The 14,422-nt window shown below is 46.6% G+C and overlaps 1 protein-coding gene across 2 annotated transcripts in view; it reads right to left on the reverse strand.

Moving 5' to 3' along the window:
- The window catches only part of PLXNA4 (plexin A4), a 472,600-nt gene that overhangs the window by 410,981 nt on the left and 47,197 nt on the right, over positions 1–14,422 (reverse strand). For both annotated transcript variants that reach the window (XM_075429543.1, XM_075429544.1), the window contains exon 3: positions 11,390–11,572. In XM_075429543.1, the coding sequence (XP_075285658.1) occupies positions 11,390–11,572 (183 nt within the window). The remainder of the gene's footprint in view (positions 1–11,389; positions 11,573–14,422) is intronic.

A 14,422-nucleotide genomic window follows, 5' to 3' on the forward strand; every position in this document is an offset into this window, starting at 1 on the left:
TAGTGTTAGCGGCTATCACAGCTAGCAAGATGCTTTCTGGTCAACCTGGACGTAGCATCCCAGGTGGACTTTGCTGGAGCAACAGCTTTGATTAACTGTCTTGGTCTAGCCTTCAGTCTGTATTTCTACCCCTCACCCACTAATGACAGCTTTTTTAATTTCAGAAAGGGATGGGGATCTGCAGCTCTTCTACTTTATTTCATTTAGGAGAGGTGAAAAGCTTTTGATGGGGTGGGGGGGAGGAAGGGGACCAAAATACAAGTGTCAGACCAAGCAGGAACAGATCCCTGAATCCTGCATAGCAACTCACATCTTCACTCCTGCAGACACCATATGGGTTGGGGTCTACAAAAACCAGCACAACTCTCTCATGCTTCCACCTAAGCTTCACACACGAGTGTAACAACCAGCAATCCGTCAAAGCTTGATTGCTCTCAAGCCAGGCTGCCACCAAGATGAAATGAGAGAGGGATGATGAAGCATCGCCAGCCAAAGTCGTTAAACCAAAATGAAAGAAGCACGAGGGGAAGGAGATCAAATTGGAGAGGAACGGGAGGGATTTTATTTCTGCTTTCCTTCTCCTTGGCTTCACAAACACTACCAGCAGCATTCGTCAGTGGCGGATGTGCAGATGGCTTTAAAGCCCCCTAATAGGGGTTCTCACCCACACGCTGATGCCAAGGGGCTGCCATGCACCGGGGAGTCTGGCTGTGTGCAGCAGAGAGGTAGAGAGCGGCTCTTCAAGTCAGCTCAAGCCAAAAGTTGCTCATCCTAATGAAGGGAGGCATATTCCTTTTTGCCTTATAATTAAGAGCTGGCTCATAAATCAAACCTCTTATTCCTCTGCTTCAGATGTCCATTGAGGGAAAGGCTCTTTTTGAATAACCAAGGCCCCCTTCTGCAAGCCGCAGTCCCTCCTCCAACTCCAGTAACACGGCTAATTACGCTACTTTTGTTTGCTGTTATGAACCCACCCTGCCTTCGCCACACCAGCAACTGGGCCTCTGATCACCCCCAGAAATGCCCAGCTAAGGGTCACAAACTGAGCAAAGCTTCCCCCAGATTAAGCATCAGCGGTGGGAAGGAGGATTACAGTTACACTGAGCATTTCCCTAAGTTTCCTCAGGGGTATCCACAATGTATTTTAAATTATAGGGTTCCTAGAGGTGGGCTGGGAAAACTATTTAGGGCAGATTGTTTTCACAGAGCAGTAGCCAGAGGACAAAGCCTGAAAAACATGGGTTTAAACTTTTAAGCAGTATCTTTTGCATGCACACACACAGAGATATGCAGATTTTAAAATACATTTCAAATTTCAGGCAAGAAATACGGATCTTCGTCCATGGCTATTCTGTATCCCGCTATTCTGACCCTCCTCTGTTGTCTCTGCACAGCAGTCATTCCTAGCACGTGGGAGATGAACTAAAGGGGTCAGTCACAGAATCACAGAATCATAGAATGATAAGGGTTGGAAGGGACCTTAAAGATCATCTGGTTCCATCCCTACTGCCATGAGCAGGGACATCTTCCACTAGACCAGGGTGCTCAGAGCTCCATCCAACCTGGCCTTGAACAATTCCAGGGAGGGGGCAGCCACAGCTTCTCTAAACACGTGCAGCAACTAGTCCAGCTGAGATCCTCAACAAAGCCTTGGAAAACGTAATGAGTAAATAGCAGGAGCAAGCAGGTTTCACGCAACACATACCCCATAGGCACAATGGGATCCTGGGAAGAGCTTCAGAGAGAGCAGGGAACTGAATATGGACCTCATTGTCATGGTTTACATCTCCACCAGCTCCCAGTTCCCATCCTCTGCACCGTTTCCGCTTCCTTCCTAAGATGGGAGCTGTCAAATTGTGATGTCTACATCAATAAGCATCTGCAGCTGAACCAGAGATGGGTCATCTGGCCGACGGGAGACGGTGGAGGTGAAGCAGACTGCAGAGGTGATTTTAGGCACCGATATGGCGGCAGGATGATGAGGGGGACAGAGTGGAGGATGGTGAAAGGAAGAGACGGATGCAAGGTGCCTTATCAGGGACTTGCTGTTCTTTCAACTGGCTCCCTGATAACATATGGAGCTTAATCAAATATGCAAATGATGTCCTATCTAGAGACAAGGGAAACAGAGAAATAAATCCAGAGACCATGCATGAAAACAAGCCGATAAAATGAGGGAGTGGGTAGAAGGTTTCCTCGTTTTGATAAAATTATTTCAAAAGATTAAATTAAAGCAAAACTAATTAGGAGAACCGCTCTTAAGCCGACTTCCCTGTAAGAAGGGTCAGCAGGCAAGAGGCATTCAAATCAAAGGCAAATGCAGGAGGCACTTCAAGGGCTCCCTGAAAAGTCATTATCCCAGCCAAAAGGGAAGGGGAGAGAGAGGAGGAAGGAATGACAAGAGCCATTTTGGCTGGGTGTCCATCCGGGCATTAGCTGGAGCATATGGGGAGTTAAACAGCCTCTCTTTGTCACCCTGGAACGCAGAAGTGGCAGGTGAAGACTCAAGCTGACCAGCTAATGTCCCATCCAGAGCACTTCTCAGAGAACAGAGGGACAAACAGAAGTACATAGACCAAGGGGGATGAGGACATCTCTGCTTTTCCTTGTATCCCAACCCTGCGCAGTTTCCACCATCAGCACAGCCACGCCAGGGACTGCAGCCTGAATAAGTCTTGCACAGAGCTATCGACACTGTGCAGAAAATCATCTGCTGTGACAAGGCAGGTGACAAAGTGACAACCAGCATCACTGCAAACTGTTCCCTGGGAGGCTGCAGGACCCATGGACTGCAGCAAGGGAACCTGCAGCAGGACGTGGTTATCTGTCCCTTTGTGTTTGCTTTTCTCACGAACATCTGCCTGCCTGCACAGCGCGAATCCTCAGCCCACTGCCAGGAAATCCAGCTCAGATGCTTTGCAACTGGAAACCTGTCAAATTCAAGCTGCACCTTCTCAAAGGGAGAGTTTGAAGAGATGATGGTACAACTTGCAGCCTTCCCTGCTGCAGTGGGTCCCCTGGAGCCCGCTCTTTCTCCTGGAGTTGGGAATAAAAAAGCATGGTACAGCATCACCGAGGCAGAATGCATGGCAGCAGCCAGCGAGCACCTCTGGACTTTGAAGTACAGATTGCATCCGGAGGGATTAGACAGTCTTTATCAAATCTCATCGCACCGTCACAAGATCCCATCTCTGACAAGACTCTGAGGCACTGTTAAACCAGAACCTCCAAAAGAAGAGCAGCACACACAGAATCACGGAATGGTCGGGGTTGGAAGGGACCTCTGTGGGTCACCCAGTCCAACCCCCCTGCCGAAGCAGGGTCACCTACAGCAGGCTGCACAGGACCGCATCCAGGTGGATCTCGAGTATCTCCAGAGAAGGAGACTCCACAACCTCCCTGGGCAACCTGTTCCAGTGCTCCGTCACCCTCAGAGGGAAGACTTTCTTCCTTGTGTTCAGCTGGAACTTCTTATGCTTCAATTTGTGCCCGTTGTCCCTTGTCCTGTTGCTGGGCACCACTGAAAAAGTGTCTGGCCCCGTCCTCCTGACACCCACCCTTCAGATACGTAGAAGCATTTATGAGGTCCCTCTCAGCCTTCTCTTCTCCAGGCTAAACAAGCCCAGCTCCCTCAGCCTCTCCTCGTAGGAGAAATGCTCCAGTCCCCTCATCATCCTCGCAGCCCTCAGCTGGACTCTCTCCAGTATCTTGCATATATGCAAGGCACCCAGCAAAAGCACAGCTCAGCCGAACCCTGCACACCAGCACGGAGATTGCTGAGTAGTCAGAAAGCAGAGAGGGGTACTTCAGGGAAAGACACGGAAAATTAATTGCTCTTTGCCAAAAAGCAGGCTCTAACCCTTGTGGGGAACAGCAATGTTCCTAGCTAAAAAAATGAAGTTCTCCTACTGCAGTTAGATGCTGCAATGAGCAACCAACTTATTGCAGCATGCTACACTAACAAGCTGTAGCTGGGAGCCCCAAAGCAATGGAAATGAGGGTTGTGAGAAGCAAAGCACCCGCCTGCAGCGAGGGAGCAATTAATGAGAATTTAAACCAGTCTCAGCTGCACCAGTTCAGCAGCAGAGTCTGGACACAGGCCCTCTGATATGGTTTAGGGCCGGGGGTTTTGCAGCAGTTGATGGATCACGGGGTAAGCCAGGCTGGAAAGGACCTCAGGAGATATCTAGTCCAACCTCCTGTTCAAAGCAGGGTCAGCTGTGAGATCAGACCAGGTTGCTCTGTCCATTCAGGCCTTGAAGGTCTCCAAGGGTGGAAAATGTACAACCTCTATGAGCAACCTGCTTCAACGCCTGTGTGTCCTCATGGGAAAAAGCTTTTCCTTATATCCAGTTGGCAGTGCTCTCATGTCAACTTCTGCCTGCTGTCTCACATCCTCCCACCACTCACCAATGCGAAGAGCCTGTCTCCATCTTCTCAATAACCTCCTCATAGGCATGGAAATGCTGCTGTTAAGTCCCTGCAACTTTTCTCTTTCCCAGCCTGAACAGGCTCATTTCTCTCATCCTCTCCTCTCAGGGCAGGTTCTCGAGCTCCTGGCCAACCTCTTCACTTTCTCCTGAACTTGCTCTGGTTGATTAACACCTTTTTCATACTGAGGGGGCTAAAACTGGGCACAGTATCTAGATATGGTCTAGCAATTGAGTTCAGGATGATCACCTCAATCTGCTAGCAGTGCCCCTATCTGTATAGCTGAGGATGTTGTTGGCCTCTTTTGCTGCACAGGCACACTGATGCTGCAGGTACAACTTGATGTCTAACGGGATCCCCAGGTCCTTTTCAGGAGACCTGGTCCCCAGCCAGGAAGTCCTCAGCTTGAATCATTGCAAGAGGTTGCTCCTTTCCGGGTTCAGGACCTCACGCTTCTCTTTCTTAAATGAGTTCCTGTCAACCCCGTTGTTCCACCCTGTCTAGGTCCCTCTGGACAGCAGCCCTGCTATTCTGCCAGATCCTCCCAGCTGACTGCAGCTCCGGGATGAACAGATGCACAGGGCAACACGCTTTCCACCTAACTCAACCTCCAGCTGGTGAAAGCAGAAGTACAATAGAAAGATGCCCACCCACCTGCAAGGCTTCAGAGAAGCAGAAGAGAGACAGCACAGCAGCCTACAACTGGGATGCATAAGTCCTGCATCTTTGAGTTCACCCGTGGAGACAGTATCCGATCACCCAGCACTTTGAGGTCACGTTGGACTCCAGTATCACCAGCCAATGACTTTTACATGACCCAGTACAAATAGGTGTCACTGCCCAATGTCTGCATAGATTCCCATCACCACCCCTTTCACCCAACACCCTGTTGGTACACCCAACATGAGCATCAAGTGCCAAGTACATCATAGCTACCAAAATCAGCCAAAAAATTGAACTACTTTTCAAACATCTAAGCTGACAACGACCTCTCAAAGAGGGACCGTATATCAACGTAGGACACAGCCAACTGCAGCCTTCATAGTTGTCAAATAGAGATGGGAAGCGGTATCGCTCCATCACAAGTGAGTGAAGCACTCGGACTCCCGCTGACTTAGGAAGCTGTGAGAAGAGGCCAGGGTGAACAAGCCCCTCTTGCAGAAACCAGCTTCCCAGCAGGAGCCAGAGCCTCTACAACATGTTTTCAGAGCAGTCAAGTCCACTTGCCAAAGAGTTGGGGAAAAAAAATAAAATTTAAAAAACCCCTGACTCTTTCAAAGCAGCAGAGGGAAGGAGGAGGAAGCCGAGTTTCCCTGCTGACATTCACACCAGAGCTGTCAGCAGCAGAATATCCTCCAGGGAATATCAAAACCAAGCAGGGTTTCTCGTCTTGTGCATATTCAGAAACCCCCTCGCCTGGAGAAACAGTGAGGATCTCCTCTTGCAGTTATCACGAGACTGCAAACATGTGCATGGCAAACCCGGTCTCTCATTAGCTCCAGCTCCTTGGATGGGAGGTCAGGTATCAAAGGAGAGGATGTAGATACTTCTTTCCATGTGGGTGTGTCATGGTATCACCAGCCCACCCAGAGCTCTATCACCTGTGGGTCTCTGCCCATCTTTTGTACCTTTTGACCTTACTCAAACTGTTCTGCATGAAAAACTACATTTAATTCCGCTGTTGCCCACTTGTGGCACTTGAGAGCAATCCGGCAGTGTGGAAGGACCCAACACCCAGTCCCACCAGGATTCATCTGCTCTCTGTTGCTCAACAGGATGAACCCTGCTCTGGGAAGCGGTCTAGCCCCACGTGTGAGGGGGCAATGACTTCAGCAACAGGACCCATCGTAGGAATCAGCGATGATAATGTAGCTGCAGGTTTGGGTGTCCTTCAGGGTTACCTTACAGAAGCAGTCCTGACACTACCGTAGACAAAGGGGCATCTTCTCCAAGCCACAGGCTGACTCCTTAATAGCTGACAGCGGTTCCCACTCCCTCTTCGAGGCAAGTGGGCTGCAAAGAGCACTCCAGCATCCAACCAGGAGAGCTGTCAGCCAGCTGATGGGATGGGATAACCACAGCTACGTGGCCAGAAACCGGCAGCAGCTCAGACTTGCACGTACTTTCCAATCCAATTATCAATCCGAGAAAGGCAGCCTTCCCCAACACAGCGGTGAGATGGACCAAAATGAGAATTGCAGATCTGAGCTCTCAGATCTAAAAATCTCCCTACGGTGTTTTGTCTCTGGATCCAAAGAAAGCAGGGTCTCGAGGGTTCAGCGTAATCCAGAGGGTGGTTCGTGAAACTGGTCGATACCGAGAATTTTTTACTAAATAGAGGTGATGCCTGGTGGGAAGTGCTGGCCAGATTTCTCAACTGTCTGATCTGATTGAAAACCTTCACCTCAAATGGCAGTCCAAATCTAAAAAGGCCTTCAAATACCTCAAACTGATGGGATTTTATGAAAAATGAAATACAGGACACAGTGAAAGAATAGGTTTTTAAGCCAAATTTCTTTCTCTGAAAAGAATTTAGCATAGAAAAGGCTTTGAATGAAATATTTTGATGGAATAAAAAAAAAATTCTTATGGGAAAGTTTCAAGTATATGTAAATTACTGCTACTTCATTTCCAAATAAATGCTTCAAAATGGACAAAGAGCTTTGTTCTGTTAGAAGTGCAGTTCCTAGGGCTCTTCCCAGGTTGACATTTGTAAACTCAAATTGCCCTTACACCTGCATCTATACTCAGAATAATTGCAGTTAAGTTGTGTCTCTTTGACTGGAGAATATCCGCACAAAAGCAATGACCCATAAATTAACTGCCTAGGGAAGGAATACAAGGCATACTCAATACTGCAGTGCTCCCTTAGTGATGACAGATATAATGGCACATAATTTGGCCAGCCACTAGAAAAAAAATCCAAAATAAGCATACAAAACTGCGCAAAGTATCGCTGTGAGTCCACCTCTAGCTTTCTCCTGCCACGGGAGTGAAGATCTAAGTGTGTAATGAGAGAGTGAGCAAAGGAAAAAAATAAAAGTCAGTGGATTTTGGCACATGGCTGTTTTACAGTGAAGTGGTTTGTAAGAAGCACATACCCAGGAATGACTCCCATTCCTGATGGTTTGCAGAAAAAGAACACAGACTTTTGTGAAACTCATGTGAGGCTCTCGTATCTCTTGAAAAAAAAAAATCACTCAAAAATTCGCAGGGTTGCCAATTGACTTTCAGTTATGAGTTTTGTTCGAAGCACTTCCCATCGTACACAGGAGCTCACTCTGCCAACGAAGCCCACCAGCACCCTGGAGTATACTAAAGCGGCGGCAACATTTACCGTTGTGGTACAGAAGCACCACGTTGGGGTGGGGAACACCACGGCCCAGCCAGCACAGGAGGTAATTACAGATACTCGGATCTGACCAAAGCACTTCAGGTTGAAATAGTTCTCATTAATAAGTACCGCAGGATCTTTAATGCCCACAAGTGGTCAGGAGCTGGTTTTCCACCCCATCTGACCTGTCTAGCTTAGCTGTTTGATATGATCACACCTCACAGCCTTTGGCACATTAATTTTCCCCAACATTTCTTTGAACAAGCAAAATATCTCCTGACCTTTGCAGAAGGGAAAATGAGGTATGGAGGCACACCAGGAGTTTCTGGCAGAGCAAAGAACTGAACCAGGCTGTCTCCCAACCCACTCATCCCTAGGGCAGCTTTATCCATCCCCAAGACGCCACCAGTCCCCACCAGGCCTTTAATCCATGGGTGCTGGTTTCTATACACGAGACACGGACGGGGGAAATTTTCCTTTTCCATAGTTTTGCATTTTTATCCTCTTTATAATTTCATTTCAGGCTGTGCTGTGGACAAGCCAGCAGAATTGGAGGGTGTATTTCTACAGCACGTTATTCAGTGCCTTCCTGTTGGTCTGCACATGGAGCTATGCGAATGAGCGAGGGTTGCAGAATGTATTTTGCCTGGGGCAGTGAAATAGCTGGGGCCAACCTTGTCATTCTGTTTCACTCGCTCTTTCCTTACCCTATCTCTATCTTGGTTTTTCCTTTTCTTTCTCTCTTTGTTGTCTTGGTTACACGGGCAGATTCCTGATACGCTGTTAGTTTTCATTTTAATGATATGTTCCTGTAAAGCACAATATTTTACTTCAGTTGTGTGCCACTGGATAAATTCCTTTGACATATGTGACATTTGTACATCAACTAACAGATATTGCTTTATGACTGTGGGTATTTTGCAGAGTATTCACGGATTGCATACATCAAAATCTGATACACAGTCTGCCACTTTCGTATAAAAATACACACACAGAAGAAAAGAATGAAACTGCAGGAAAAATAAGGAAAGTTTCTCCAAAACCATCTTGTGGTTACTTACAGCGAGTCTTCCAACAACTGAGTGGATCCTGCTATCTTGAAGTAGCTCCTCTCTTTATGCTATCCAAAATACTTCACTGTGGCTTGACTGAGTAGCTGTACTGCACCAGGAGTACGTACCAGGCATGGTGGGACCCAGCAAGCAGAAAAATAAAAAAAGACTGCTCCTGGGCTTTGTCCCCTAGCACATGGAGTTTAATCTAATTCTACAAAGCTTACTCCAATTTACCCATAGACTTTTTTTTTTAAAAACATAAATCAAACTTCATGCTAACATAATGGATTACGCTGGAGTTGTAATATCAACGCAGTATTTCCCCTGCTTCCTATTCAAAAGGAATTGAATTGATGAGGCAAGATGGAAAACAGAGCTTCAAAAGGCCCATGAAGTTTTGGCAGGGGCCAAGGAGTGTCAAGTGAAAATCCTGAGTGCCAAACTGGCCTTGTGTGGCACCCAGAGGTGAAAACAGGCTGGTGCCCCGTGCTCAGGTACCCCCAGGAGCCCTGAGGAGAGCAGTGTGCGGAGGGCAGTCAGCGATTGCCAAAGTCAAAGCAAGAACGGGACTGAACCTGCAAGAAATGAAGGATTCCGGGAGCCTGGATCAGCTGGTCCAAAACAACCACACATGTTCAGGGCAGCTCCAATTGCTTTGCATTCTGCCTCTCTGTTGGAGACTTCTTCAGCCAAGGAAGATCTCAGCCCGAGATGCCAGCTCTACCCTGACACACCAACCCATGCACCAACTACCGCGGGCAGAATATTCAGCACATTGGGAAAAAGGGAATAAAACGAAGCTTTCTCAAATTACATCAGCCAGTTCAGCTCCCCTCTTCTCATTCTTTACCCTAAAAGGCTGTCCCCGCTCTAAACCACACTCCACAAAGCACTAAAGCTTTCTCACTCCTATTTTCCCTTATTAAAAGGAATCAGATCTTGGATTCTGCTATGTGACCTGCAAAGGCAAACTCTGTCTGAGTTTGCTTCTCCTGAAGCCAAAAGAAAAACCAAAAGCTTGCAAGCACAGGCAAGCAGCAGTCATTCTTAACTGCTTAGGTCTTTTGGATATTTACCATTCAGATCTCAGCTACCCCATATCCCCCCTCCCCAAGAGACTGACTGGAGAACTAAACAGTTTATTATGATATCACAGATGACAGGGAAGCAAAAGCTAATTAGTCAGGGGAGGAGATTATTTTTATTACGACTGTTTAAAAATCAATTTGGCTGCTTTGCCACGTGCCTGAATAGACTGTTAAAAAATAAAAATAAAAAAATCTCTTTTCAAAAACATCAGCAGCCTTTCCTCTGCTGAGCAAAGCCAGACATATGTGCCAGTGGGCAGGATCCTGTTCCCCTTGCAGACCTCCCTCAGCACGAGGGCAATGCCACCTGAATTTACAACCCTGATTTTCTTTTGAAGCCAAAAAACAGGCAAAGGAACAAACCCAGAGATTTCAGACCTTCCTTAAGCATCTGAGATCAAATGACTCCCCTCCCTCCCCCTTCTGCTCTGTCCTTCCTTCACAGTGGGCCACCTTTTCATAGGACCTTCCTGTCCCCAACTTGGAAGTGATTATTTGCAGAAGGAATTCAAAGAGAAATCAACTTCCAACCCAAGCCCCAAGGCTCTGCCCAACCTCCTTTCCCAGATTCTCACCCATCTCTATCATATGACAAAACCACAATCTCCTCACACATACAACATTTTGCAACACTCCTGGGCTGAACGTTCAGACAAACATTGCCAGTTTGGAACAGAGCAGTGGAAACGGATGCAATGCCCTTCATCACCATGAGAAGATCACCTTTACTACCTCTTGTTGCCTTGAGAAAACGCCAGGTAGATGATTCCCAGCTTCCACTGCTCAAGCCTCTCCTACTCTTGCCTTACATGGCAAACTACAGAGCTACAGCCGTGCAACAGGCATATTTTTAGAGAGAATGCACAGCGAGGATCATAAATACACTCTTTATCATATTTGGGTTTATGTGGCGTCAACCATAAACATAATGCTCATTATCGTTCAAGACACGGCTTTCTTTTGATGAAAACGCTCTTCCTTCAGTACAAAGCATCCAGCCTGACCTAAACAGAGCAACCGCTAATCCCATGCTGGGCTCGTGGTGAAATCACAGTCCAGTCACACTGCTCTGAAGAAAGATCTCCAGAGCATGAATCCTCTTTCTTAACAAACTTTAGCTGCAGTCAGTTTTTCACCAGCATGCACAGATACCCTGTGATCAACTACTTAATTAGAAATGGTCTGAACACAAAACAATCTGCTGGATGTAAACTATATCAAGCCCGTCTGTGGCTGGGTCTGTGGTTTGACTTCAGAAACATTCATTTGCTGATGAACAACAATTTGGAAGAAGAATTTTCTCCTTTCTTACATCAGCTCTGTCCCTCCAGGGTGAAACACAGTGAAACACAACTGAAACTTTTCTATCCTTAAAATAGGTGATGCACCTTAGAAGCAGGACTGCGCTCACACTCAATACAACCTTGCATATCTCCATAAGAACGTGAAAATCTGAGTTAGAGGAGCATGTTATGTCTTACCTTCTTGAGCTTCCCACTCTTGGTGCCCACAAAAGCCAGGGAGTGGTTCTTGTAGACGTAGGCAATCACAGATGTCATTCTGTCTCCATCCTCGGTGAAAATGGGGAGCCCTCGCACCATGGATGATACTCCCAAGGGGGCATTCATATCCAGGCCACAGAAATTATCATCAATTGTTAACAGCTATAAAGAAAAAGAAAGAGGGTGTGAAGAAATGAAGCCACCGATTCTTTAGCCATTTGGGAAGTATCCAATCAGGGACACCATTGTGTAACACGCCTATAATTTATGCAGGCTGACAAATCAATGACAAAGGCAGGACTGGAGAAATACAGAGGTGGAAAAAATTTATCCAAAGTTGCATGATGAGTTACAGACAGAAGGAGAACTGGAAACTTGCTTCTCTTGAATGACAGCCCAGCAGGATACATTACGCTGAGTTTTTTCCTACTGCTTTACCAGTCAGTTTTACCAGTCAAGACCTAGCAATTGAAGACAAAGTCTGCCAAAAATGTCTTAAACGTATCTGTTTCTGTCAGAAAAAGTATGCACATCTTTCCCATAGGATCCAGAATCAGAACCACTGATTCTAAACTGCTGAGCTAAATCTGCACTGGCAAGTAAAATAGATCCTGGCCTGCCCTCTGACCCTGAGACCCAATAGTAAAGCTCACATCCATGAAACGTAAATAACCACTCCCCTCCCACCTCCAAACCCTGTAGCATCACTCATGCTATATCTTGGAAGTTCTAGTTCCCCGAGGCATGTCCAGGCGTTGTCTGGGAGAGAGCTGGTGAGGCCAGCCCACATCTGCAGTAGGGACCATGCTAAGGATTGAACACCACAGACAGTGCCTGCACACACTCCACATTCCTGCGGTCAGCTTAATCATGTAATCCTGGGTCCTTCTCTCACACTGTTCAGTCTGGGCACTTCGTAGTCCTGGGTCCCCATTTCTTCACCATGAAATAGAGATCATTCAGTTATCCATCTTACTGGGGTACTGTGACTCTATGCAGTCTTTGCAAAGGAGGGAAGGTCTCACAACTGTTATGGGAGATTTTCAGTGTTTGTAGGAGATACCCACCAAACTCTTAACAACCAGAGAAAAGGATCTGCTCATTAATGCTGCTGCCTAAGCTCTAATACCTGTTGCATTTGAACTCAACAGGCTTGTCATCAGACAAATGCTCCACTGGGATCCTCGTGTATGCATGCACATAGTGTCTAGTTATCTCTGAGGATGTTTCTTTGAGCTTCCAGGAGTTACAGAATCACAGAATGTTAGGGGTTGGAAGGGACCTCTGGGGATCATCTAGTCCAACCCCCCTGCCGAAGCAGGGTCACCTACAGCAGGCTGCACAGGACCTTGTCCAGGCGGGTCTTGAATATCTCCAGAGAAGGAGACTCCACAACCTCCCTGGGCAGCCTGATCCAGTGCTCCGTCACCCTCAGAGTGAAGAAGTTCTTCTTCATGTTCAGCTGTAACTTGAAGTTAAGTGAACAGAAATGCAGCAGCAGAACAGGACAGACAACTCTTCTACCTTAAGGCACCAGCTGGACAGTAAGTGAGTCTAATACAGGCTGTCAGCACGAAGATCTCCACAGAATAAGTCAAATAAAGCAGCAGCTCCTAATGTCACAATGCACAATTGCCAAAGCAGTTACACTTTATTAACTTCACTGGGACCACTCACATATTTGAAGTTAAGCATCTGCTTAAAATGTTTTGCTGGACTAAGGCCTAGAAAGGCAATAAATAATTACATAGGAAGGTTGCCTAGTTTTCATATATCAGTAGAAAACACCATGACAATTTTCTTTGTCTGAGCGCACATCTTCCTGGAAGCATGGCTACAATACGTGCTGCTCCTTGCATGAGTTCACGAGCAGTAAAAGCCTGATAGCTGACTCATTTCATCCTCACCCAGCAATTACAGGCAATAATTACAGATGGTTTTACTGAATGGAAGAATAATGTGTCCTAAATGTATTCATAAACACATAATACCTATGAGGAATTCAAGCAGCCATTAGTCAGGAACAGCTAGCCTGAGCTCTGGCCTGTAAGAGTCATTAGTGTTTGTGGACTTCCCTTTCAGAGCTAAATCACCAGCTCAAAGAGCAATTACAGATCAGATCAACAGCCTTCATGAGCAGGAGACAGGATGTTCCTGGTCTGCAACACCACCACAAAGTGTAAAACAAATCTGCATCCCAAATCCAAAGGCCAAATTCAGCTCAGGTCTAGTACCACCAAGCTGATGACCACATTTCAGAGAGGCAGGACACCCCCGCTGACAGCATGACTTATGAGAACTGGATGTTTCTGTTGATAATGAGAACACGTACAGCTTCACTACACAGGTCAGGATGGAAAAACTGCAGCCTGATTACTCGAGAAGTACAAATGTGTTTGAAGCAGCGACACTACCCAGATCTTTCTGCGAGACGTGAGACACTGACTGTCCGAGATGAGCTAACAAGAGGAGCAGTGTGTTGGTCTGATGAAGTGTGACAAGCCTTCTATTCACCAGTTCACTACTTGACATATGACCTGGTGTGGGATCCATCTCGCCTAGCTTTAGACATGAGAAATCTTAGTAAATGGCCTACAATTGTCATCCAAACTACCTCCATAATCAATGGACAAAAGAAGCTATGTCAGAGAACAAGCCAACCAATCAACTTCGTAATGAACTGGATCACCTTCCGATAGAGCCAGCTGATTGCAAAAGGACTCCAGATGGTTCACTTAGCCTAAGCACCTAACATTAAGATGTATCACGCTTTGAACAGGAGGTTGGACTGTATGATCTGTTGAGGTCCCTTTCAACCTGAATTATCCTACGGATGCAGGATCTGAGAATAATCCAGGTCTTGAAATCAGGCCCAGTTTGACCGAAAACTCTCAAGCTCTCAAATTAACATGATCTGTGTTTTAAAGCTATAATAAAGCTGTGTATGTGTCTCACTCAGACTGCTGGCCTGACAGACGGAGAGAAGAATCTTTTCAGACTGAAAGTACAAAA

This window comes from Opisthocomus hoazin, chromosome 8, assembly GCF_030867145.1.
Source record: "Opisthocomus hoazin isolate bOpiHoa1 chromosome 8, bOpiHoa1.hap1, whole genome shotgun sequence".
Classification (NCBI taxonomy): Eukaryota; Metazoa; Chordata; class Aves; order Opisthocomiformes; family Opisthocomidae; genus Opisthocomus; species Opisthocomus hoazin.